This window comes from Microtus oregoni, unplaced genomic scaffold, assembly GCF_018167655.1.
Source record: "Microtus oregoni isolate MIOR12 unplaced genomic scaffold, Mior012 000006F_ref0000085, whole genome shotgun sequence".
NCBI lineage: Eukaryota > Metazoa > Chordata > Mammalia > Rodentia > Cricetidae > Microtus > Microtus oregoni.
This window is the reverse complement of record NW_024543065.1, coordinates 27,752,863-27,777,344: the sequence shown is the minus strand read 5'-3', so window position 1 is coordinate 27,777,344 and position 24,482 is coordinate 27,752,863. Positions and strand designations below refer to the sequence as shown.

At 47.0% G+C, this 24,482-nt stretch overlaps 1 protein-coding gene across 1 annotated transcript in view; it reads left to right on the top strand.

Moving 5' to 3' along the window:
- The window catches only part of LOC121449304, a 173,897-nt gene that overhangs the window by 94,266 nt on the left and 55,149 nt on the right, over positions 1-24,482 (top strand). The window contains exons 24-30 of the mRNA XM_041653616.1: positions 2,209-2,359; positions 3,319-3,430; positions 4,846-4,895; positions 5,202-5,378; positions 13,471-13,588; positions 14,878-15,043; positions 20,983-21,121. Of these exons, the coding sequence (XP_041509550.1) occupies positions 2,209-2,359; positions 3,319-3,430; positions 4,846-4,895; positions 5,202-5,378; positions 13,471-13,588; positions 14,878-15,043; positions 20,983-21,121 (913 nt within the window). The remainder of the gene's footprint in view (positions 1-2,208; positions 2,360-3,318; positions 3,431-4,845; positions 4,896-5,201; positions 5,379-13,470; positions 13,589-14,877; positions 15,044-20,982; positions 21,122-24,482) is intronic.

Below are 24,482 nucleotides of genomic sequence, written 5' to 3'. Positions count from 1 at the left end.
ATTTTTATTATTCGATATTTACCACAGAGCTCATGACTTGTTACCTCACATCATCTTGCTTCCCTGGCAGCTGCTGGCATCTCCCTGACTCCACCCTTTTTTTCCCTATATCTCTGTTTGGATTTCCTGTCCGGCTCTTTTCTACCTAGCTATTGGCAAATCAGCTTCTTTATTAACCAATAGTAATAAAGCATATTTACAGCATACGGAGAGACATCCCACATCACATATAATGGTACAGTACACAGCAGCACAAAGACATAAATATTGACACTACAGCAATATGGATGAAGCTAGAAAAAAGGACCACATTCTGCAGGAATGTATGTAAAATTCTAGGCAATCCATTCTAGCCTAGAATTGCCAAAAACAGAGGAGTAGTGGAGAAAGGGGAGTATGGAGAGAAGAATGGGTGTGCGGGTTGTAAGTTAAAATGGTGGCAATGGTGTCATAGTTGAGTACATAAAAAAATGTGTCAGAACTTTCCTAACCATATACTTTAAAGTTGTCTTTATAATATGTCAACTATTCCTCAATAAGGAAAATTACTGTTTTGAAAAAAAGAGAGCCAAATTTTATAGCTCTAAATGCAGGGGGGGGCAAATTAGATGGGTACAGGTTAGAAATGAAGATGTTTGATGTTCACAGTCTCCCTGCTGACCCGGGAGTTCTGTTCACTAGAGAAAAAGCCACAGGACCAAAGTCAAGAAGGCAGGAGCTACCTGAGGCTGTCTCATACAACCAACAACAACAATTAGATTAGACCCGAGGAAGCAATTTAAGAGTATCGGAGGATGAAGGGGTGAAAAGCCATGTGGACTCTTTGCGAGGACTGATAAGTGGAAGTAGTTGGGCATAGAAATAAACGTTGGGCACGGTCACAGCCGCAGGTCCAGAAGACGGATGAGGTCGTGGGCGCTGGATTCAGCAGCTTCTGAGGTCCCAGGTGGCGGGAAGCCATATCATGGAAACACAGGCTAAAGGAATCCCCCCACCCCACCCCCGCCACCCCACCATGAGCTGGCTTTGTCCAGGGTAAAGAAACCAGGTTCTAGCTAGACTAAGGAAATAGAAAAGACCTGAAGGTGAGCATCCGCCCCCCCCCCTGTGGAACTCAGAACTTGTGTTCTCTTTCTGCCCACTGTGTCATGGCCTGGCAAGAGGACCCCTCTTCTGAACCGGTAGACTTCCATTTCCTGGACACCAGGATGCCCCAGGGGTGTCCAGGGAGGAAAATGAAGTTGGAAGCTTTAGATTTTTTTCATCTCTGAATTTTTCTTCCCTTTGGCCTCACCCTCCTGTCATAATTTCAATATGACATAACTCCTTGGTTATGTCATTGAAGAATGACCTTTTTTTGAAAGATTTAACCTTTCAGTTAGTAGTTAATTAAACATAAAAGACTTCTACCCAGCATTCCCCATAATGCATTGTGCTGGAATAGTAGAAGATAGTGATTTTCCATTTTTCCTCCCCAGCACTCTGTCGGTGCTCTCCTGTTCTTCCCCATTCCCATTTCCCTTCACTATCAGTGCCAAAGGAGACGTATCTAACCCAGATATTCCTGAGGGAATTTTCCAGTTCTTATAACAGTGGGATCCATTAGCAGATCTGTGTAATCCATCTTACAGATCCATGTGGTCCGTAAGCAGTTCTTTTTTTTTTTTTTAAATTAAGAGATCCAGAAGGGTTGATGAGATTTTTCAATTTTTTTAATCATTTTTTTATAAATATTTATTTATTTATTATGTATACAATATTCTGTCTGTGTGTATGTCTGCAGGCCAGAAGAGGACACCAGACCTCATTACAGATGGTTGTGAGCCACCATGTGGTTGCTGGGAATTGAACTCAGGACCTTTGGAAGAGCAGGCAGTGCTCTTAACCACTGAGCCATCTCTCCAGCCCCCCCGTAAGCAGTTCTTTAGAGGCCAGTTTACACACAGAATTCCACGCAACTCCTTCGTTGGGTGAAGAAGTTTTCTGAGAATTTACATAGTCTCACGTTCTGGAAAGAGCCCTGTTTTGTACCTTACCCCTTTAGGGTGCAAACTGATGCGGCCTTCCCTCCTTCCCCTCCCCTCCCACTTCCCTCTCGTGTTTCCAGTCTTCTCCTGCCATCACAGACCTGTGGAGTTGCTGTAGTCCCCTCCAGGGCCTCTGTATCGGACACACTGAACTCACCTGGGTTTCAAACTGTTTAGGGAGCAAGTTTGGCTATGAGGCATCATGGCAGAAGAAGTCCAACCAGAAGGGAATCCAGGACTGCCAGCGGCATAGAGTGTATGCTACTAGCCCCAACTCCAAAAGCTCCGGACACCCTTACTCATTCTTCAGAAGGATTTAAGACTACCAAAAGGTACTGCATCTAGTGGGAGGATAGAGTGACTTGTGTGAGCTGTGTGCTTGTAAGATCTCATGTGAAAATGCTGTATGAACACTCCTTCAGATACAGTCCAGTCTACGACGGAGGGTCAGCTCATCCTGATTTTAGCCCTCTCCTGCTCTCTTCCTCTTTCTTCTCCTCTCTTCAATGTCTCTTCCCTTCGCTCCCTCCTCCCTATTTCTCTGTAGACTTTCTCATACTCTCCTTCACAAACAGGGTGGTAAACAGGCTTCTCCAGACTTCTGCAACCACGTAAGACTGAAACCACAGAACTGCATTCACTATTCTAACAAAGGTTTTACTGTTGTTCAAATAAAAAAAAAACAAACAAAAAAAAAAACGGGAGGGTGAGTTCTGAGAATCATGGTGTCCACATAGGTATGTCTACCACTAAGGACACTCTACTCTGCCTTGATCTCTCCCCATCATGATGGAGAAGGCCATGGACATAGTCTCTAATAATCATGGCCACTCTGGCTGTTTAGTTGGGTACCAAGGGCACTCTAATTTAATGGGCAAACGGGGAATGAAAAGTGATGGCAGGCAAAACAACTTTTATTAGAGTTTCTGCTAATGGGACGCACGGCCAGAGGTCAAGTGTCTTCAGAGCACAATCCCAGGGTGGGTGGAAGGTTTAAGATCAGTGTCTGGTTGAGAGGACTCTTCCGTTCCGGTATCTCAATGGCCACCATCAAGAGGGCACTCTGCCCAGGCTATGATGTCTGGAGAGGGACCACTGACGCAGGCTTCAGGCACAGTGGCGTCTTCAGAGAGAGCACAATGGCAGGTGAGTCCTCAAAAACACTCAAGAAGGTGGCAGCTGTGGGAGTGAACAGCCTGTCTTCCTGCCGCAGTGCCCAACACATGAGTTATGAGAGCCACGTGCCTGCCGGCCGCCTCCCTCAGCTCGGCTCTCTTTCCTCATTTGTCAGGGCTCCAGAGGCCTTCGTGTCTATTCAGCTAGAAAAGGTGGGTTTGCGGGACACCATGCTGAACACCTTCCTGTGCAGAAAACAGACGACGGCTGACCGGATGGAGAGCCCTGTGAGTGTGAGAGGAGGAGGGCTTGCTGGAGCTCTCGCTGATTGTGTGTGTGTGTGTGTGTGTGTGTGTGTACAACATATACACACACATATATATATGAGCAAATAAACATTCTGAATTTGGCATCTGTTAGGTTAAACCATGTGGATAAAGCTATCGAACACAAACTGCCCATGGAACCCAGTCAGGACAAGATCTCACACAGCCCACAATCATGTTTTAAGGAATGCACGTTTTCCCAAAGCCACGTTTTGGTCTAATTTCTTTCTAAAGGGACTAGTCTGATCGAGTACCTGTTCTGGAACTTTTGCTACTTTTGAGTGACCTGCAGGGGTAGGTGACTTGGGCAAGGTAGGCAGGTGCTCACCTGTCACCTTTGTTTATGAGAAGCTACTGATGTGTTCCTATTTAAGTTTTTTCAAATATTAGTCAGATCATTTAGAAAGTATTACAAAACTCAAACCTTTAATCATTTAAACTCCCTATTTTGTTAATAGTGTTTTATTATTCATTAAGTTTTTGATAGTACACAGTCATCTGGAAGGAAACAAAATGGAAGAGAAAGGCTTTGTCCCTCCCCATGACAGGTAAGGGAAGGCTTAGCTTAACGCAGGCATACAGATGAAATGAAGGGGCTGGCAGACGTTTCCTGTACTGATGGGTGACAGCAGAAGCAAAGGCATCCACTATTTTTTTAAGACTTGTTTATTTTGGGGACAACTGATGCCTTTCTGCCCCAAATAAACAATTCTCATAAAATATTGACTGTGACAGAGCTCCAGGGTTACCCAGTGCCTACCAAACCAGAAAGAACTCAGGCGATATTAGAGCGGGTTTGCTGGCTGCAGGATTTTGGCCTTCTGACAAGTGAACAAGTTGGTCTCTCACCATCCCATGGATGCTGGCTGAAGTGTGCAGCTGTGGTCACAGACAGCACTGACACCTCACAGCAGAGCAGGCACATGAGGGTCATGTTGTGTCAACGCCCCTTACCCAAGTCCCACAGAGACAGAGTGGAGGAGCCACCAAGCACCCAGTGGGTTTCTGTCCAAAACCACAAAGCTGGGTGGGGCACCTCTCTAATAGCAAACCGTCCTTTTTCCTAGAGAGGGACCCTACCTCGGACCTGAGGGTTGCTCTCGGCAAACACAACCCTGAGAAATGGCTCAGATAGAAAGTGTCGAGGGTCTCGCATTGTTGGAATGTTCAGCAAGATGGGAGCAGATAGAAGAGACCCACGCAAGTCTCCCAACGCATTTACCCTCAGAAAGAAAGCCTCAGCTTCATGGCTATTGAGCATTGCCATTTGAACTTGATCATGCAATCATTTGAGTGCTGGTTTACTGTATGTATGTAGGTAGGTAGGTAGGTAGGTAGGTAGATATGTATCTTTATATTTTTTCTTTTATTGACAGGATGACATCGAAAAAGTCAAGAGAGAACTAATAGTTGAATATTGCCAAAAGTAAGTAGAGTCTATATGAATAATATATAGATTCTGGTTTCTCTGACTGGTACCCTTGCCAGCAGCAGTGTTATCTAGAAACCCAGACCATAGTTTGTAAATAAACCACGGCCATACTGCTTGGATAGAACTAAGAGAGACTCACACGCGGGGGGCATCAGAAGTAAGGAAGGGGGTACTTTGAAGAGGTTCGTGTTTCCGCCTCCAGACAGTGCCAACCTTACCCAGGTGGCAATGTCTTCTCAACAGAGAAGTAGCTTCTGGAGGATTCTTCTTCAGGACACCGTCTCTCCCTCTGGCCTCCAGGTTGAGCCACCGCATGTCTCACTATGCCCTTCGGGGTCAGATCATGGCATACTGCAATAGCCTGAGAGTTCTGTTGGACGACTTTCCTACCATCAGGGACACTTTCTTCATGGTGGGACAACCCAATGAGAAGAAGAGCTTGAAGGACTCCAGTGGGGAATTCAAGGCTGATCCCAGGTATGCCAGGCTGTTAAAGCTTGTTGTTCTCCTACCTAGGCCCACCCTCTCCCAAGAGAGCATTAGGTACAGAAACTCTTAGTGCTACAGTGTCCCCCAAGATCCAGGGATCAAGAGTTGCTAGGTAGAGATGCTCACTATTAGGAAACAGTGGAGCTTCTCAGAGGTGGGAATCTGGAGGGAGACATTTAGGTCTTTGTAGGTGTGTCCTTGAAGGGGATCTGGTGGTGCTGGATGCTTCTTCATCACCATCCCTTTCTCCTCCCTTTTCCCTCCTCCACTTTTCAGCCACAAAGTGAGCAACATTGTTCCCCTGAGTGCTATGACCACAACACAGGGCCTCAGCTAAAACATCAATCCCAAACAGCACATAAACATTTTCTCGTTATGTGTAGATTGTTTTAGGTACTTGTTATAGTAGCTCAAAGCTGACCTTCTGGCTTTACTGCCCTTGATTTTGACTTTCTGGTTTGAACAGTCAGAAGAAAACATCAGCGCTCCAAGAATGAGAGCCTCTTTGTCTCTGAAGGCGTCCTTTGTTTATGGTGTGTGTGACTGCGGTTTTTAGTCAATGAGGTTTTGTATTCTCTTGGAAAGGCCAGAGATTCTCACCAGTCACAGCCCCTTTCCACAAGCTAATGTCTAAAACAATTACGCAAACAGGGGAGCTTGGCTTTTAGCTGTCCTGGCTTCCAGCAGTCCACTCAGTGGAGAAGGAATATTTGAAGAAAATTATTATTACCCAGCACTGTGGCTGAGAGAGGCTGAAAAGACAAGACCTGCTTCCATGCTGTGTAGATTTCCAAGTGTTCTTAACCCAGTCTACGCAGGACCCTCCCGGATGGAGGTGCCGGTGTACTGTGCGGTCACTGCCCACACTGCCTTGATTATGGAGAAGAGGTTACACAGTGTCCAAGGGGCTTGCCTCACCCCTTACTCATTTCCTGTGTAGTATGGAGTTTGAGCAGCAATAATATTGAAAATATGACCACAGAGAGAGAGTTGAAAGGCTTTGGAAAATGCCATGTTTCAGACCACGCATCCATTCGTTCATCCGTGCATGTGTTGTGGCGTTCGAATTCACTGGGAAAGAACAAAGACTTAGACTCAAATCTATATTAATGAGTTTATTCTTATTGCTATCAGGAGGGTGGCAACCTTAGATCCCAGCAGCATGCTGTGTGGAAGGGGGTTAAAGAGGGCTTTTAAGGGGGACATCAGGAAAGTGTATATTACAGCGATCTATGCAATCCACAGCTGGGCAGAAGCATTTTATTTCCCTCAGTTGTTTCCTTCTTTCCCCATATATAGAAGAAGAAAAAAGAAAGACCATTTCATCCCTTTCCCATAGCCATAAGCAGATTTTACAGATGCAAAGGCAGCTGTCCCTGCCTCCCAGCCCATTATCCTATTCTTATCTCACCTGCAGGCCACTAGGATCCCCCAGGCATTCCAGAGCTAAAGGTCAACAGCTCTTGAGGGATGCCTGGCTCCATATTAAGTTGCTTTAGCCACCACAGGAGAACCGTTTAAGTTATTGCTCAGGTTTGAGTGCTCTGCTGACTGGGATAGAGCAGTTTATTTCTGGACAGGCAATAACACAGTGTCACCAGCGTAGGGCTGGCTGTCATGTCCCCTTACATGTATGCACAGCAGCCATCATTTGGCCAGGCCTTGTTTAGTCCCAGGCAGTTTGTACCATGCTAGGCATACAAAGGTGAACAGTTCATTGTCTCCAGAGGAAAGCTCAATGATCGTCTAAGCCCTGAGACAACGTGTTAGAGTTAGTTCTCAAAGATCACGAAGGTACAGAGGAGGGGTGATGTGGAAGGTGATGTATGCTGTGAATATGTTTTAATGCCATTAGTTAATAAAGAAGCTGCTTTTGGCCAGTGCCTTAACAGAGTAAAGCCAGACTGAAAGAGATAGAGAGAGAGTAGAAGGAGTCAGGGAGAAGTCATATAGCTGCCCTTAGGAGACAGAGCCTCTGCTGGAGCCCACCGGAACCTTGCCGGTAAACCACAGCCTGGAACCTTGCTGGTAAGCCACAGCCACGTGGCGAGACCCCAACAGAGGGATATTTAGCTCTACCCCAGGACTGCAGAGAGGAATAAAAACAAGTAATGGGAAAGTGGAGTTCACCAAGGAAATGGAATAGGCAGTGAAGGCCCAAGAATGAAGGAGTTGAGGTCCTTCATCCCTTGACTGGCTGACGGGGCCCATCTTGCCTTGGTGTTTACAAGGTGCTCTGGTCTTGGGTAAAACCAGAGTTCTTAGTTTTCAAGGCAGCCAGCGCTTTCCTGGAGTAGACTTCAGGACTTAGAAGGACGCATTTCAGAGAGGAGATGGGTGAAGATACCTCTGTAGAACTCTTTTGTGGAAGGGTTTGCGGGACATCTGCAGCTCAGAGGGGTTCCAATACATTTATTTCTCGTGAGAAGCAGCCCAGACCAATCCTTTAAGGCCTCTTTGTTCAACCGATTTTCTACCCACTAGGCAATCTACGCTTGGCATCGAACTTTTAAAATTCTTTCCAGAAGCCTATTTGTGAATTCACTATATTTTTATTTAGGGTGAAATGTATAGTGCAGCCAGTTTTTGATGTGTTTAATGTGCAGTAAGCAATGCGAAGGCGAAGGTGTGAAGAGGGGGGGGGGACCTGTGTGGCTGTGGCCTTGCTCTGTTCTCTTTGGTGTTGTCTTAGTTATGCAGACATCAAAACCAGCACAGGTGTCTCCTGGATGATGGCTTCCCTAAAGAACAAGGGATGTGGCTTCTAAATTGAGAGCCTAATGCCAAGGAGATGCTCAGTTAAGTGTGATGACTTCAGGACAGAGTCTTGAACTAGAAAGTGATCAAAGTGAGGACCGCCCAGGCAGTGCCCGGTGCAGCTTGGCTGTTTCTCCACAGCCCTCCTCTCCTGCTTCCTATGCCCTGTAGTATGAATGCCTTACTCTTTTAAATGATCTTTATTTTTATTTTATGTATATATGTGTGTGCCTGCATGTATGTAAGCACATCTCATGAGTGACACCTCATGATTGCAGGCACCCACAGAGATCAGAAGGGGGGATGATTCCCCTGAAACAGGAGTCCGGGTACTTGTGAGCCACGATGTGGGTCCTGGGAACTAAACCCAGACCTTCCAAAAGAGCGGCAAGCCCTCTCAGCCACTGAATCCTACTCCAGCCCCTGATATGTCTTTTAATACTCTCATTTGTACGAATGTAGAAGAACTTCTGTCTTATGTTGGAGTTTGGGGAAAGTGCTTCCTAAGACTATGAAGGACTATGGTTCTGTGAACTGTAGACACAGGGCAGTAGCGTCAGGAGCAAGTTAACCTTATATTTTAATGAGACGGTCTATTTTAGCTCAGCTTTGGAAGTCTATGGGCAGAACGCCAGCATCAGCTGATTCTGGAAAAGACATTTTCTCAGTTTCATCATCGTGGAAATGAGTGTAGAAGAAAGAAATCATGTTAAATATCAGGAAAGCATAGCTAGGCTTGGTGATGGGCCTGGAAGGTGGAGGCAGGGGGATCAGGAGTTCAAGGTCAACCTTGGCTACACAGAAAATTTAACACCAGACTGGGCTACAAGATGCTATCTCAACATAACCCCACCTCTGAAAAATAATTTTAAAAGTCAGGAAGACAGAGAGACACTGGAAGCCAACAGTCCCTTCCAAGGGCACACCACCAACTGATCTATGACCAGGCCCATAGGATTTACTGTTAAAAAGACCACCGTGCTCCAATACACCCCCTCCAGACTAGTCATAATGAAAAGAGTCCATTAAGAACCCTTTTCAAGGGGAACATCCTTAAACTCCAATCCAAGGCACAGCGTTCAGTCAAACAAAGGTGCAGCAGGGATCCTAGCCTGGGAATTACCCAGGCAGTCATGTGTTGCCCTGGGGTCTTGGGAAAATCTCTGCCTTCAATCTCTGGACTTCAGTCTCTTCTCAGGACTGGGAACACTGAAGCAGTTCTCTGAGGTCAAACACACTCTGCTCTCAGGGCTTAGTTCCCTAGAGTGAGTCCACAAGAAGTGGGGTTGCCAAGGAAGAGGCCATCCCCGTGACTGCTTGGGAAAAGTTAGATGGGGCCAGCCCAGGCAAAGATAACTAGAGAAGAGTGGGTAGCAAGGAGGAGGAGGGACAGAAGAAAGGGATCCTCGTTTCAGTCATAAAACAAGAGCCTGGGCTACATTGAAGAGAAGGCATAACCTTTATTTTGAATGTCAGTTCCAACAATTTATTAGTGTCCCTACTGAGGATTCGGAGATGTTTTGTTTATGAGAGTGTGGTGATTGATTGGCAATGTCTGCCACAATCAAGAGTCCCATGAGTTGTGTGAGTTTAAAATGCCAAGATGCAGCTTCATCATTTAAAGGCTCTAATGTCCGGTAGTTTAGCAGACCCTCTCCCTGCCGCCACCCAAAGCCAAGTCTTTGTCAGAGAAGCTACCAAGGGAGCCCTCATCCCACAAGGTCCCTTGGGATGTCTGTTCCCTTCGCGAAACCAGGGGAGGCTGGAGTATGAAGACCAGGATGTCGCTCCTGCCCTCTGAGGTGGAGCAAAGACAGTAAACAGAGCAGGGGGGGGGGGGAGGCAGTGAGAGTTGGTTACTCACTGTGTGACAAGGAGAGTAGCTGTCATTCCATACAACCACTTTGTGAAAATCACAAGACGGTATCCCTTCTGCGTGGGTTTGGCCAATGGTGGAACACAGGGCCTGGTAAGATAAGCACAGGCTAGCCCCTATCAACTTGCCTGAGAACTCAGCCTGGAAGTGGCTATCCAGCAGTCTTGGCACCAGCTGCAGTACACGATGAAACTGACAAGGTACTCACCTGGGAAGGAGGAATAGACAGGTCATACCAGTACGCCGTGACAGGGAGCAAGATAAAATAAATGTCTAATGAACATTCTAGTCAAAAATGCTCAGTATTTGAGCTGGAGAGATGGATCAGCAGTCAGGAACACTTGCAGCTCCTCAGAGGACCTAACAACCACCCGAAACTCCAGTTCCAAAGGATCTGCCATCCTCTTCTGGCCTCCTAGGGCCAGGTATGCAGGTGCTGCACACACACACATGTAGGCAAAACATCCGTACACATAAATTTTATAAAGGAAAAGAAATGCTCACTGTGTCTGTGGTGTTTTGAATGCCAAACGCCCCGATGGACTCTGGGATTGAACAACTTTCCCATTGGTAGGAGTGTTTGTAGAGGCGTAGGTGGGGAAGCCTTACTGTAGGGAGTCCCTGGGGATGGGTGTTGAGACTGTACAGCCTCACCCTACTCTACTTGCTTGCTGTCTCAGCTTCATGCGTTGGGTTGAGGGTATGGGCTCTCAGCTTCCTGCCCCTGCAGCCCTGCCTGTGGCCTGCTGCTATACCTCCCTACCTTGATGGACTCTCAACTTCAGGAACCAAAAGCCAAAACAAACTTTCTTCTTTAGTTACCTTGGCTTTGGTGTCTTACCACAGCAACAGGAAGGTTGGGAAATGAGGGTGGGCACTGGGAAGACCTCAGGGAGACCATGCTTAGACAACTAATATTCTAGACAGGCAGAGACGGGAAATCCAGTTGAAGCTGGGGGATGGGAATTTGCAGTCACCGAAATAGAAGGCGGCAGACTGGCTGACTTCTGCCTGTGCCCAGGGTGTCAGAGAGTGCAGCGGCAACGTGGAGGGACGAGTAAGGCCCAGGGAACTCATACCTGTCTTTCCGGGAGCCCGAAGGGATCAGCGTGGCTGTCAGTGACATCACTTAAGGGGTGAAGTCAGTGAGACTAGGTGCCAGATTTAATGTGGAACCAAGGAAGAAAGAGGGACCTAGGATGTCACCCGGAGTCCCCTAGCTCAGGTGATGTCACGGGGTCCCCCACTCAGATGGCAGTGCCTTTCTTTTTTTTCCAGTTTGTGATTATTCTGTGTGACGCGTGTGTTAGAGCAGCGATGACGTGCTATGACACACATGTGCAAGTCAGAGGAAAACTTTCTGGGTTGCTCTTTCCTTCAACCACGTTGAGGCAGATCTCTCTTATTTCTGCCACACTGTGGACTCCAGGCTAGCTGGCCCACCAGCTTGACAATTCTGTTTCTGCTTCTGGTCACACTGGCGGATGCTGGGATTACAGACGCAAGCCAGGAATCTGTCGGTTTTTTTTTTTTCCCCCTGTGGATTCTAGGGATGGAGCTTGGGTCATCAGGCATGAGAAGCCAGTGCTTTGCCTCCTGAGCCATCTCAAAAGGCGTTGGTTAGAGAAATAGAGCCGTCTTACTGGTTAAGAGCATCTGTTGCTCTTGCAGAGGGCATAGGTTCGATTCCTAGCACCTACATAGCGACTCACAACCATACATAACTCCACTTCCAGGGGATTGGATGCTCTCTTCTGGCCTCTATGGGGATCAGGCAAGCATGTGGTACACATATGCACATTCAGGCAAAACACTCACATGCACAAAATAAAATACATCTTTAAAAATATGTAAAGGCCCAGAATCTGTGAGCTCCTATGAGCCCAGGTTAGTTGTTTCTGTGTGTTCCCTTGTGATGACCTTAACCACCCTGGCTCGGACCAACATCTAGGGAGCCTGCATGGGACCGACCTAGGCCTTCTACATCTGTGTGACCATTGTGTAGTTTGATCTGCTCATGGGTCTCCTACTGGTAGGGGCAGGCCTGTCCCTAATGCTTTGGCTGGCTTTCAGGAACCTATTCTTCATACTAGGTTGCTTTATTTAGCCTTAATACGAGGGGAGATCAGTCCTATCTCAGCTTGATATGCTATGCTTCATCGACACCCATGGGAGATCTGCCCTTTCTGAACAGAAACAGAGGAAGAGTGGGTGGGGAGGGGTAAGGACAAGTGAGGGTAGGGAATGGGAGGAGAGGAGGAAGGGGAAACTGTGGTTGGGATATTCAATAAATGGATAAATTTAATTAATAATAATACAAAGGTATTGATTAATGTAAAACTCAAGAAGGCTACTCTGGGAGGATCACATCAGGCTTCAAGGGTGTGGGTGACATTCTGTTAATCCTGGTACCCGGGCTTCTGTGCATCCTTAACCCACACATTTACAGATAGACTTCCGTCTATAAGCCTGCAACAAGGAGACCGCCTAAAAGTGATGCGGTGTTGATATTTGGGGGGAGAAAAACAGAAGGCCTAGGGAAAACAGTGTGGCCTGGGACTCTGGCAGGAAACTATTAGAATACCAGCCTGTCTTTCAAAGTAACGGTGTTCACTCAACAAGCCAGATCCCACAGCCTGAAGTGACCAGGTCACACCTCCACACTCACACCCCAATTCTGCGCTCTCTCTCTCTCTCTCTCTCTCTCTCTCTCTCTGTCTCTCTCTCTCTCTCTCTCTCTCTCTCTCTCTCTTTCTCACTGTTAGTGAAGTTTTAGAGGGTTACCATTCCTTCCCCATCTTCCCCACCCCCATCACATCTGACTTGACCGTCCACCCCTAGGCCATGCAGTGTTCCCAAAGCCGTTCCTTCTGATAACCAACATCTTCTGAAGAGAATTCTGTCCTTTTCCCAGCCCGACCGCTGCATTTCTGTCACTGTTGCTTTATCTAACGGAAGCACGGTGGGCAGGGAAGGAAAACAGTGCTGCCTGGCATCTAAGAGGACTCTAGAGCTAGGCAGATGTGTACAGAAGTGCCAGCGGAGCCTCAGGAGCTGGTAGGCAGGGTCCACACCATCCCTCAAAGCCTCAATTTCCTCAGCTGTGAAACAGGGACAAAAATAGACCGTCAAGACATTAAGTGACATAAAATATGTAGCACCCAGCATGAGGCCGGCCATCTAATTTCTTTCCTTTCTTAGCCCAGGTTCCCTCCCTCCATACCCACGACTTCCTTCCTCCCACGCAGCCTGTGCTAAAATCAGCCCCCTCGGCTCTTTCTCCTGATGAGTTATTTATACGATATTTATAAGTCATTCTGGCCACCTGGGAGCAGGAGGCTGCTCCCTGGGCTTGGGCACTGGGCCTGCAGTGACCCCTCGCACAGGACAGCCTCTGGCTTGGTAGGGTCTCGGTTGGGCTATGGGCCTTCTTTTCTCCCATTGCAGGGGTTTCCAGCCTCGGCCTCGAAGCTTGCTGTCAGCTGACGGAAGAGTCTTCCTCAACTTATGGTTTATTCCCCACCCTTCTGAAGTGCTCCTTATGTTCAAAACTCTGCCGGAAGAGGTTTGTGGAGTGTTAGGGTGGGTGTGCGCCAGAGTGGAAATGGTCACTTTTCAGGTCCCAGTGTTGATCGCATTGAGAGAGTAATTTTTTCCCGTGGTATCTGAGCACCAAGATTTTCCCCAGCTCCTGCTACTTTTGTCTGCTTGTTACACTTTCTCTTGCTTTTGAGACTTAATAGTTCATTGATGAACAGTAATTTGGACTTCTGGTATCCCTCATCCATTCCCAGTTTCCTCCCAGCCCTTCAACAAAACGCCACTTTTGTCGTCCTGAAGCAACCAGAGGATGGCAGCCCCTTGGACTGTGTTTTGTTTATTCTTGAAACAGTCTCACAACTTACCTGGGCTGACCTCGAACATGGGAGTCCCTGCTTCAGCTTCCCAGGAGGGGAAGGATGATAAGGGTGTGGCACCGTGTCCAGCTGCCTACTGGGGTGTTGTTTTATTTTGATTGTTCTTTGGGAATCACACCAGAAAGCCCTGACTGGGCTGGAATTCACTGTCTAGGCCAGGCTGGCCTGGAACCTGTGTCAACCCTGCTGCTGTCCCTTCCGAGGGCTGGATTACAGGTGTGTGCTACCACATCTAACGGGCTGCAGTATTTAAGGGTTCTCTCTCCAACTGGATGATTGAGAATAACGCTGGGAACCCTTATAATAATATTGGTATGAAAATGGGTGCTGAGTTGTCCTGCTGAATCTGACCTTTGGGGAGTAGTCCAGATTTTCTTTAAGACTATAAATGCCCATGCCTTGGTTATAGATGCTCAGAATAATACTGCCTGCATGAGAGTCCCTGCCGAGACCCTGGTGATGCCCTGGTAATCAGTGAGCACACTGCTGTGTTCAAGGCCAGCCGCGATGACTTTAAACAGAAACACGGTGCCTTAACCCCCACAGTGGAGCCTTTGTCTAAGAGCAGCATTGTCTTTGAATCGGTGTATTGTTTCCTTTTTCTCACTTATTATCCTGGGTGCACCGTGAAAATGTTTGCTTAAGCATGACCCGTGGTGGAGACCACAGTTTCTGCTTCAATCAATCACTGCTCAAAGAATTGTAATGTTCAGATATAGATATTGTAAGTAATTTAAAATGATTAAAAGTTCACAGGAGGCCCTACGTAGGTAAAGCAGACACACTGTCCTGTCTCATTAGGCACTTGAGTGCCTACACACACGCGATGGTACTGCCTCATCCCTAGGCCAAGCCCTGTAGATATTGAGAGGGACCAGTTGCGTAGGCCTCTTAGCAAGTTCCTGAAACGGTATTCTTATGTTGCTCCTACCCACAGGCAGCCTTTAGAGCCCTAAAACTGACTCTCCAGCTTGTGGCTTCTCTCCACGACATTGTGGCCTACCTTTTCAGTTTTGTCAAGCTTGGCAATTGCCCAACGGGCTTTGACTTTCCTCTAAGCCCTCACCCTTTGAAGAGTGACTGGGGAGGAGCCGAGGGCATTGGTAAGTAACTAACAGTCATTATTAGAATTGCCAGACCTGTTCCGTGTCAATTCTAAGAAGCAGTTAATGTTGGAAACCCGGGATTGTATCTCTTCACGACGGCAATAGGAAGGAAAGTCCTGTTGCGTACTGTCTCCAGGTGTACTGTCTCCAGGTGTACTTTCTCCTGATCAGCTTCACACTCAAAGGCTCATGGGAAAGTATACTGAATCAGGAGTCCAGAGACCCAGCTTGGTCCCTGCCTCTGCCACCGGATGTGAGTCGCTAATTACTCCCCGCATCTGTTTGCTTGTCTATAAGATGGGGTAATGTCTCATAGAGATATCCTCTGGGTTGAAATCTATGTGCGGCTACTTAAGTTAAAGCCACTCTAAAGATTAGTTTTCATTCCCTTTCCTTCCTCTTCCTTGTGACTTACATGACAAGTTCCAACCCAAGCAATCACTGTGCAGATGCTGAGAGTCCTGATAGCTCAGAACCTCCAGACTGTGGTCAGAATGAGGGAGGCTTTTATTTCTATTCTAACCAGTGAAGGGGCGTGAGGTTATCAGATGGTATCCTAACATCTAGTAGTGAGAAGATACTATGCAGTAGAGGCCAGAGAGACGGGGCTAGCAGCGAAGTGCCGGCCCTTTACCCATGAAGGCTTAAGACCACATTTTAAAAAAAAAACTTGTGCTCTGAGATACTGAGAGGCACAGACAAGTGGGTCTCTGGGGCTCCTTGGCCATCCTATCCAAACTAATTGGAGAATTTTGCAATGAGAAACCCTGTTTGAAAAATAAGGGAAATGGCACCAGAGTAACAACACCCTGTAGTAGGAGCTGCGGGCCTCTTCCCGGCCGCCTGGCTAGCTTATGCCCCGAAATAACAACACACAAATTGTATTTATTTAAACATTGCCTGGCCCATTAGCTCTAGCTTCTTACTGGCTAATTCTTACATCTTGATTACCCATTTCTATTAATGTGTGTAGCACCCCAAGGTGCGCTTACCGGGAAGATTCTAGCCTACATCCATCCTGGGTTGGAGCTTCATCGTATCTGCCCCAGAGATGAGAGCTATCGAGTCTGAGCTCACTTCCTCTTCCTCCCAGCATTCTGTTCTGTTTACTCTGCCTACCTAATTTTCTGTCCTATCAGGGCCAAGGCAGTTTCTTTATTCAACCAATGACCTTCCTCCATCAATACCCAAGGCTAGTCTCTGGCCCGGGCTTCTTGCATCAGACATTCACACCTTTGTTGACATGCTAACACACACATCTCACTTCACACCTCGCTCTGTGTGTGTGTGTGTGTGTGTTGGGGTGGTGTGGGATGACACATGTATGGAACCCTTGGAATCCAGAAGAGGGTGTCAGGTCCCCCAGGACTGGAATTACAGGTAGTCATCTTGAGCTGTGCAACATGGGTGCTAGGAACTGAGCTCAGGTCCTCTAGAAGAGCAGTAAAAGTTCTTAACTGCCGAGCCACCTCTCCAGTCTCAACAACAGAATCTTATTATAATAGGACTTATGGAAGTAGAGAGTGATTTTATTTTAGTAATTTGTCTCATACAAATTAAGTTGCACCATGCTAACACACACAGAGGAGATCTGGGTGTTCTGGTTCAGGGCACAGGGAAGGGCATCCTGCTGATGTAGGAGGATACTGACTGTGTGACTGAGATGAAGAAATGGGGAGAAAGTCGTTGCTGGTACTGCCCCAGCAAGAAGCTTGGAACTGTCTCGGGTTACTGGTCTCATTTGGACACAAGCAAGTCTTGGAGACATACAACACAAGTGCATCAAAGTGACCTCACTAATATAGGGTCTGTTGGGGTTTGTTTAGAACATGCTAAGCCACATACTTTGGGGGAAGGTTCTGGAAAACTGTGGGTGCTAGGTTTCAGAGGGTTAGGGGAAAGGAGGGTGGGCCATGAAAAAAGTCCATCCTGTTCCTAGAGTCTGAGACAGCCAGAGCCATATTTCCAGTTGGCTACTGCCCAGGAACTTCTCCAGTAGCTGGGCACAAGAGTACTGCTTGCCCTAACCAAATCAGTGGGGAAAACAGGAAGGGTCCTCCTAATGAGATGAGAAAAACACACTGGCCCAGGCCATCAGCTTTTCATGGCACCGCCCAGGGTCCATGGAGATGGGGAGACCTCTGAGGACCTGGAGTTCAGAACGGAAGAAGGTGTGTCCTTGCTGCTGGTGGATCACAAACCTGGAGCTCATAAACCTGTACAGGAGCTTGGGTTTTCCAAAGTGTCATTTAGAGACTGCACACTTCACTTGTTGCAAGTAAAGGGGGAAAATGTGCTCAAGGGAATATGTATAAAGTTTTACATGTTGTGACTGGCTGAAAATAGATGAAAAACAAAATTAAGTGAAAAAGGAAAAAAATCCCTCTAAGATTTTTTGTAGTAGGGAGGCTGCTTGTTTGTTCCTAGGCTGCCCAGACTCCTGAAATAACCACACAGAAACTGTACTAATTAAATCAGAGCTTGGCTCATTAACTCTAGCTTCTTATTGGCTGACTCTTACATCTTAATTTAACCCATCTCCATTAATCTGTGCATCACCACGAGGTCGTGGCCCACCAGCAAAGTTTCAGCACATCTGTCTCCAGTGGTGGCTCCATGGCTTCTCTCTGACTTCGCCTTCTTCCTCCCAGCATTCAGTTTAGTTTTCCCCACCTACCTCTGTTCTACCATGCTATAGGTCCAAAGCAGTTTCTTTATTCATTAATGGTAATCACAGCACACAGAGGGGAGTTCCACATCAATAATCTTCTTCCTAAGAAGATTTCTAGGCTGCATAGCTCCCTGCCCAGATCCCAGAGGAGGCAGAAAAATAATGGTGAGAGAAGGGATTGAGTCTGGTCTGTATTGAAGGGAGATAAAATTACTTTCGTGGACATCCACACTTTAAAATATTTTTTCAAGGGTGCTCTGGATATGAGCTTATGGTCCTCCCCCATGACCAAAGGCATCCTGACCAACTGAGGGCTTCTATGGACACAAATTCTCCCCTTCCTTGACAAGCAGTCATTCTTGTGAAGCACAGGAGCAGAGTCGGGGAGTTTACCCTGAATTCTCCTTGCCAAAGTTCAAAAGGCCAGTTAGAGCCCAAACACAGTTAATACACTCTCCCTTTCTGTTCTCCCCCTCCAGTGTGAGTGTGGAGGGAGTGGGGAGAGGCGGGAGACTCAGCACACAGAAGGCTCCTCCGGAGAAAAGACAGACTTCCTTCCCTTTTCTGATGTTCCCCGGGTCCTCTGTCCACCTTGCAGTCCACTGGCAGTCCCAAGCTGCTTCCCCTGCCCACATTTGCCACTTCCTCTCCACGAGCATGCGGTCCTTACTGACAAAGGAAGCAGAGTGAAGGCAGTAGGAGGCAAAGGGGAGGTGCTTCCCAACAGGACAGCCACACTGGAATAAGTCCTGTTCCCACACATAACTACACTCGCACAGACCCACCTGCCGCTGCCGCCCCAGTGCTGACATCAAGGGTGTGTGGGCACACATTTGCCGCACACTGGCTTTATTTGTGTTTTGTTTGGTGACATTTTAATTGTGTCCTGAAAAGTATTAGGTTTTGTTATCTGCAGCAGTTCCCTTTCCGCTTAGATATCACATTATCCTATTTTTCCTCCCCTTAAGGCCTCTTTGTACACACTCACATATGTACACATACACCACACACACACATGCACGCACGCACGCACACACGCACACACGCAGGCTTTGCATTTGAGAAAAACCATGTAATATTTGTCTTTCTGAGTCTGGGTTACCTCAGCTAACGTAGCCATTTCTGGATCCACTTATGTTTGCACATCTTGTATTTCTCCATGGCTGACTAAAATCGTGTCTATGTACCACATTTTCCTCATCTGCTCACCTGTGGGCAGACAGCCAGTCCACATCCCTGCTTTTCTGATCGGGCCATCAACCAGAGTGGTTTCCAAGTCTCTGTAGTAGGATGCAGAGTTCGTTGGGTACATCTCCAGGAGCCGCACAACTGGGTCAAGGGTAGTTCTATTTTTAGTGTCTTGAGAAATCTCACCACGATGGGTGTGGTGGCTTTCCCACCCTCCAGCAGCGAAGAGGGCTTCTTCTTCCCCAAACGCTCACCAGACTTTGTTGTATTTGTTTTCTTCATGTTAGTTGTTCTGACTAGGGTGAGCTGGATTCTTGGTGTAGTTCAACTTGCATTTCCCAGTGGCTAAGGATGTCAACTATTGTTTTTAAAAACATGTATTGGCCAGTTGTGTTTTTCTCTTGAGAGCTACGTTCAGACCAGTCACTGATATATTCATTGGCAATGGGTTTTCTCAGTATTTAATTTTCACAGTTTATATATTCTAGACATTACCCCCACCCCAGTCTGAAGTGCAGCTTTAGACATTCTACCCTCTGTAGAATGTTTGCTTTGTGGCCGGCTCCCTTTGATGGGCAGGTTCCTAATATCGTATAATCCCACTTGTCATCTCTGGCAGTGTTCTCTGTGCTGGTGGAGTCCTGCTCGGCCCGTGCCTGTATGTGGGATTCCTTCCTGTAGCAGTTTCAGGGCCGCAGGCTTGAGATTCAGGCCTTTGTCCATTTTTAGTTGATTTTCGGCAGCACACAAGTGTTTGGATCACGAGCAAAAGCGTGCAGACAACATGATAACAGACATGTGGAAATGAGCAAAATCCCTGTGACCCAAGCATCTTAGTGTTTCTATTGGCTGTCATTCCCTGATTGTCGGTGCCCAAAGACTTTGTACATTCACAGCTTACAGTGCTCCACTCCTAGGGTGTAGTGAATTTCACTGCAAATATTTGTCACTTGGCTGCCACTTCCCTGAAGATGTATTGCTTGTAGACCAAAACCACACACCATGAACAAATGACGTTCAGTGGCCACCTCTCTTCCTGCCGTGCACCCCAAAAGTTCTACAGTTTGTACTACAGCCAGCTCCCTTTCAGTGGGAACTTCTTTGGACCCCAGTAGAACCATCATGTTTAGAGGACTCATTTTAAAAATGTGATAATTGCACCCAGTCAGAGGAAAGTGTTGCAGGTATCGGCAGCCATTCTCCCTGCTCAGGCTCTCACAGACAGCTTCCCTGTTCATTCCCATAGTCCTCTGCTTTCCCAGGTGCAAATGCTGAGGAGGCCCAGCACTTGCCAGGTAGAAAGAAGGCTGCTTGGGTCTGGAGTAGCTGCCGAGAGAGCAAGAGAGAGAAAGAGAGAGAGAGAGAGAGAAAGAGAGAGAGAGAGAGAGAGAGCAATCTCATCCATGCCCTTGAGCGATGCCTGTCTTGGGCCGCCAGTGGAGGAACCAACCGTGACCGCGCTCCATGGCTTCTCCTACACCAGGGTAGAAAGCTGTCCTCATCAGAGGAAGCTGGCAAACCTTTTCCAATAGGCTGTTATTCAGATAGGCCTGAACCCACAGTCCTGTGGTGCTCCCTAAGTTGGTTTTGGTTGAGCTCCCCTATTTCATCTAATTCCCACCTTGAGCCAATGGCAGGCCAGGTTCCTAGACCCAGCTTGAGTGCTCTTGGTCTTAGCTGAAGGTAACTTTCAGTTCCTAGTGGGTATCCTGAGGACTTGCCCGTCCCACATCTTTCTTCTTCATTCTATTTTGAGACCATGGCCTGGCAGACTTCAAACTTTCAACAGCCTATTCTTATTGTGTTAAACCACGGGGTTGGGGAGGAAAGTGTGTGCGTGTGTGTGTGTGGGGGGGGGGGGGGGGTGTCTATCTCCCAAAGAGAGGAAGGGAAGAAACTAAATCAAACCTTGGTTTCTAGAGCTGCTGATCTTGCGAAACATATAATTAGCACATCCACAAACAAAGGATGTCCGTTTGGATGGCAAGTTACTCTGGAGGTGAAAGGGGAGTCTGATGGGTTGCCCATCGCAGCCTGTCCTTCACACTGTCTGACTCCAGTGTTTCTCCCTTTCTAGGGTCTGAGCTTCAGGAACTGCAGAAAATGATTGACAGTCTCCAGAGTCCCCAGGACCCGGCTCATGTGGCCCAGGCCCTCCTCCTCCGCAGGGAGGTGACGTGGCTGCAGTTTGATGCTGCAATGAGACATCTCCTCCGGTAAGGGCAGCAACACCACTGCTCCTGCCAAGGAGAGTGCTGAGCAGGTGCCTGCTGAGGCCCCACTCAGGGAGGCCACAGTTAGCGCGATTAGATAAGGACCCTAAAATAGTCCACAGGCATCTCCAGCCCGCTCGCTTCCCAGCGGTTCTCGCGAAACCTGTCTCTGTGGAATCTGCCCCGGGATTCCTGGGGTTTGTAAGGATACTTTCCAAACAGCCTGTGAGCAATTGCCACTTTCAATACCGAGTTTTATTGTAGGGAGTAAAACTCGTGTCCTTCTGATGATCATTATTCTGAAAAGTTTATTTCACCTTTTCAGCTCCACCTTCCACAGGGACAAACTCACCGTTCACCTGAAGCCCACAGAACTAGCTGTGGGCACTGACTTTGAAGTAAAACCACCTAGATCTTGTAGAAACCATCCCCTCAAGACCATACTTACAAAACTTCTATTTGGCTGATTAGTCGTGATTCTGCTGGATTTGGATTGACTTTGGATTAATATTCATATTTCCAGAAAATGTTTTATATGAGAAAGAAAATGTGTCAGACCTGATCACCCCTGGATTTGTGAGTGTTTGTGCGTGTGTGTGTGTGGGGGGGTGTTTGTTGTTTTTAATTAGAGCAAAGGGCAGCCTCAACAAAACCCTAGAATCTTGCTATGTAGCTCAGGAAATCCAAAACTCACTAAACAACTTGCGGTCTTCCTGTCTCAGCCTCCTGAGTGTGGTCCAACTATTTCTCCAGTCCAACTCTGATTATTCTCTTGTTTTGTTTTGAAACAAAGTCTTAATTTGTAACCTTTGTTGGCCTGGAATCTGCTATGTAAACCAGGTCAGCCTTGAATTTGGACCAGTCTTCCAGGGCTAGGATTATAGTCATGAGCCCTGACTCCTGCTCCAAGCCAACTCTAATTATTCTTTCTTTCTTTCTTTCTTTCTTTCTTTCTTTCTTTCTTTCTTTCTCTCTTTCTTTCTCTCTCTCTCTTTCTCTCTTTCTTCTTCCTTCCTTCCTTCCTTCCTTCTTTCCTTTCTTTCCTCCTTTCTTTCTTCCTTTCTTCCTTCCTTTTTAACATATTCTTAAATTACCCAAACTTACCAACTTCTTCCAATTCATCTCCAGTGTGAGTGTTCAGCTAAAAAGGTCCCCAAAGGGCTGTACCAGAGAATTTTTCTACCCATAGAGAATGCAGATGTGGGATTATATTGAATAAACATATTTTTCTACTTTGTGTTTGCTTTTTACTGCCAAAGATTCTGATTCTTGAATTTAGAATATAAATATAGCAATGCAAGACTTCAATTTGACTTTTTTGCTTTGTACTGACGAACAACTTCAGGGCTGTAGCTTCAGTTTAACTTGTCGGCTATGAGGGTTGTGCATGTCTGAATGACCACGGATTCGGGCCCTGAGCTGACCTCTGTACTCTGAAAGCCTAAAGGAGTTTTGTTTGTGTTTGTTTGTTTTTTTTTTTCATTTTGGTTTGGTTTGGCTTTTGTTTTTGTTTTTGAGACACATCTTACTTTAGCCTGGGTTCTTCTGGAACTTCTATAAAGCTCAGCCTTCCAAGTACTGAGATTGCAGGCATGAGCCACCATGTCTGGCCCCATGTAGGCATCAAAGAAATTTTCTGGTTGTGGGGGAATCATCCTCCATGGGTCCTGTATGGTTCCAGCCACACAGAGATTTGCTAGGGAAATTGCCTTAGGCAAACCACTCTGTTTCTCCAAACTTGCGTTGTCCTGCACCCTGTGGCCAAGAAAGGGGGACAAAGTGTCCACCGCCTCCTTCTATTTCTTTCCCAGAGGAAACCACCCAGGAGGCACACCTGGCATTCTTTACTTGGCCCATCTTCATGGCCTTTTTTTTCCCTCCCCAGAAGGCTTTCTACTGCATGTACGTAGAATCAGCCACTAGAATCGGAGCCTTGGTATGGCTAGCTTCAAACCTGTGAATGACAGTAGTTTCTGGGCAGAGGCATGGTCAAGGCGGGGACTCAGAGGGGCTGATGGAGAAATGCTACCCTCGCCATCGTCTGAGGTAGCACGGATCCCACAGATGAATCAAAGTGTTTAGCTACTCAAGAGACAGGACAGGGGTTAAGTTGCATCTCAGAATTTCCTGAGCAAGCAGGGTTCTTTGACGCAGGGAAAGATCTGCTCCTGCAAGGTTAAGGCTCCTCCTGAGTTTAAAAAGGAAGTTCCAAACTCTTTCCTGGAGTGAGGGGAGTATGCTTCAGCAGACTCAGCGGAAACAGGAAGGAGATAGGACAATGGCCCTGTAAAGTTGCCTATCACCACCCTCTTACCCACGTAACAGAGGCACAGAGATGGGGTTGCCTGACGCATTTCACACTCCCCTCTCCCAGCTGCCCTTGAGGACTGATGAAAATCTGTGGCTGTCCCCTGATAGGTCAGAGTCACTGTCAAGGGCCCAACATTTACTTCTGTCCGTGGAGGAGTTCTCTGGCTCCTGAACCATAACGTGCCTGAGCATCAAGTATATCTGTAGTTCTAGATAAGGCAAGCATTTTCCGTGGGTATGAATGGTTGAACTGAATGGATGCTTCAGGCCAATCTTATCCATGTACGTCAGGACACGGCAGAGTCTGTTACAGGCATCTGCCTATTTGGGGTAGCCCTTGGACTCAGGGTATGGCCTTTACATGTTTAAGTGGTTGGGGAAAAATCAGTAAGAAAATAGTATGTAGTGACACATGAAAATTACATGGGGTGGGCTTGTTAGTGCATGCTTTTAATCCCAGGACTCAGGAGGTAGAAGCAGATGGATCTTTCTGAGTTCAAGGCCAGTCTGGTCTGCATGGTGAGTTCCAGGCTAACCAACACTACACAATAAGACCTTGTTTCAAAATAAAGCAAACAAACACACACCCCAGAAAAACCATGAATTTCTTATTTCAGTTTCCACAAATATATTTTACTGAACAAAGTCATGCCTGTTATTTAGTTATTTTTCTTGCTTTATTTTTATTTTGTTTTTGTTTTTAGACAAGTTCTTACTCTGTCGACCAGGCTGCCATCATGACAATCCTCTTGTTTCAGCCTCACGATCACTAGGTTTACACATGAGCCCTTGTGCCCAGCATGTTCCCATTTATTTGTGAATGGTCTCTGACCATCTTCCTCTCCAGCCATGGAATGGAATAGGGTTAACGAAGCCGCAGACAATAACATTTGACTCTTTAATCCAAAGTATGTCATCCTCTGTGTTCCAGAATAGAATTCCTTTGCAGTTTGGGGGTGGATGGAGAAGGATGAAATTGTCATGTAAAAAGTGCTTCTACTCCACGTGCACTGTTGCCTTTAGGGGTGACTGGGAGAAGGAGAATTGGGAGGTG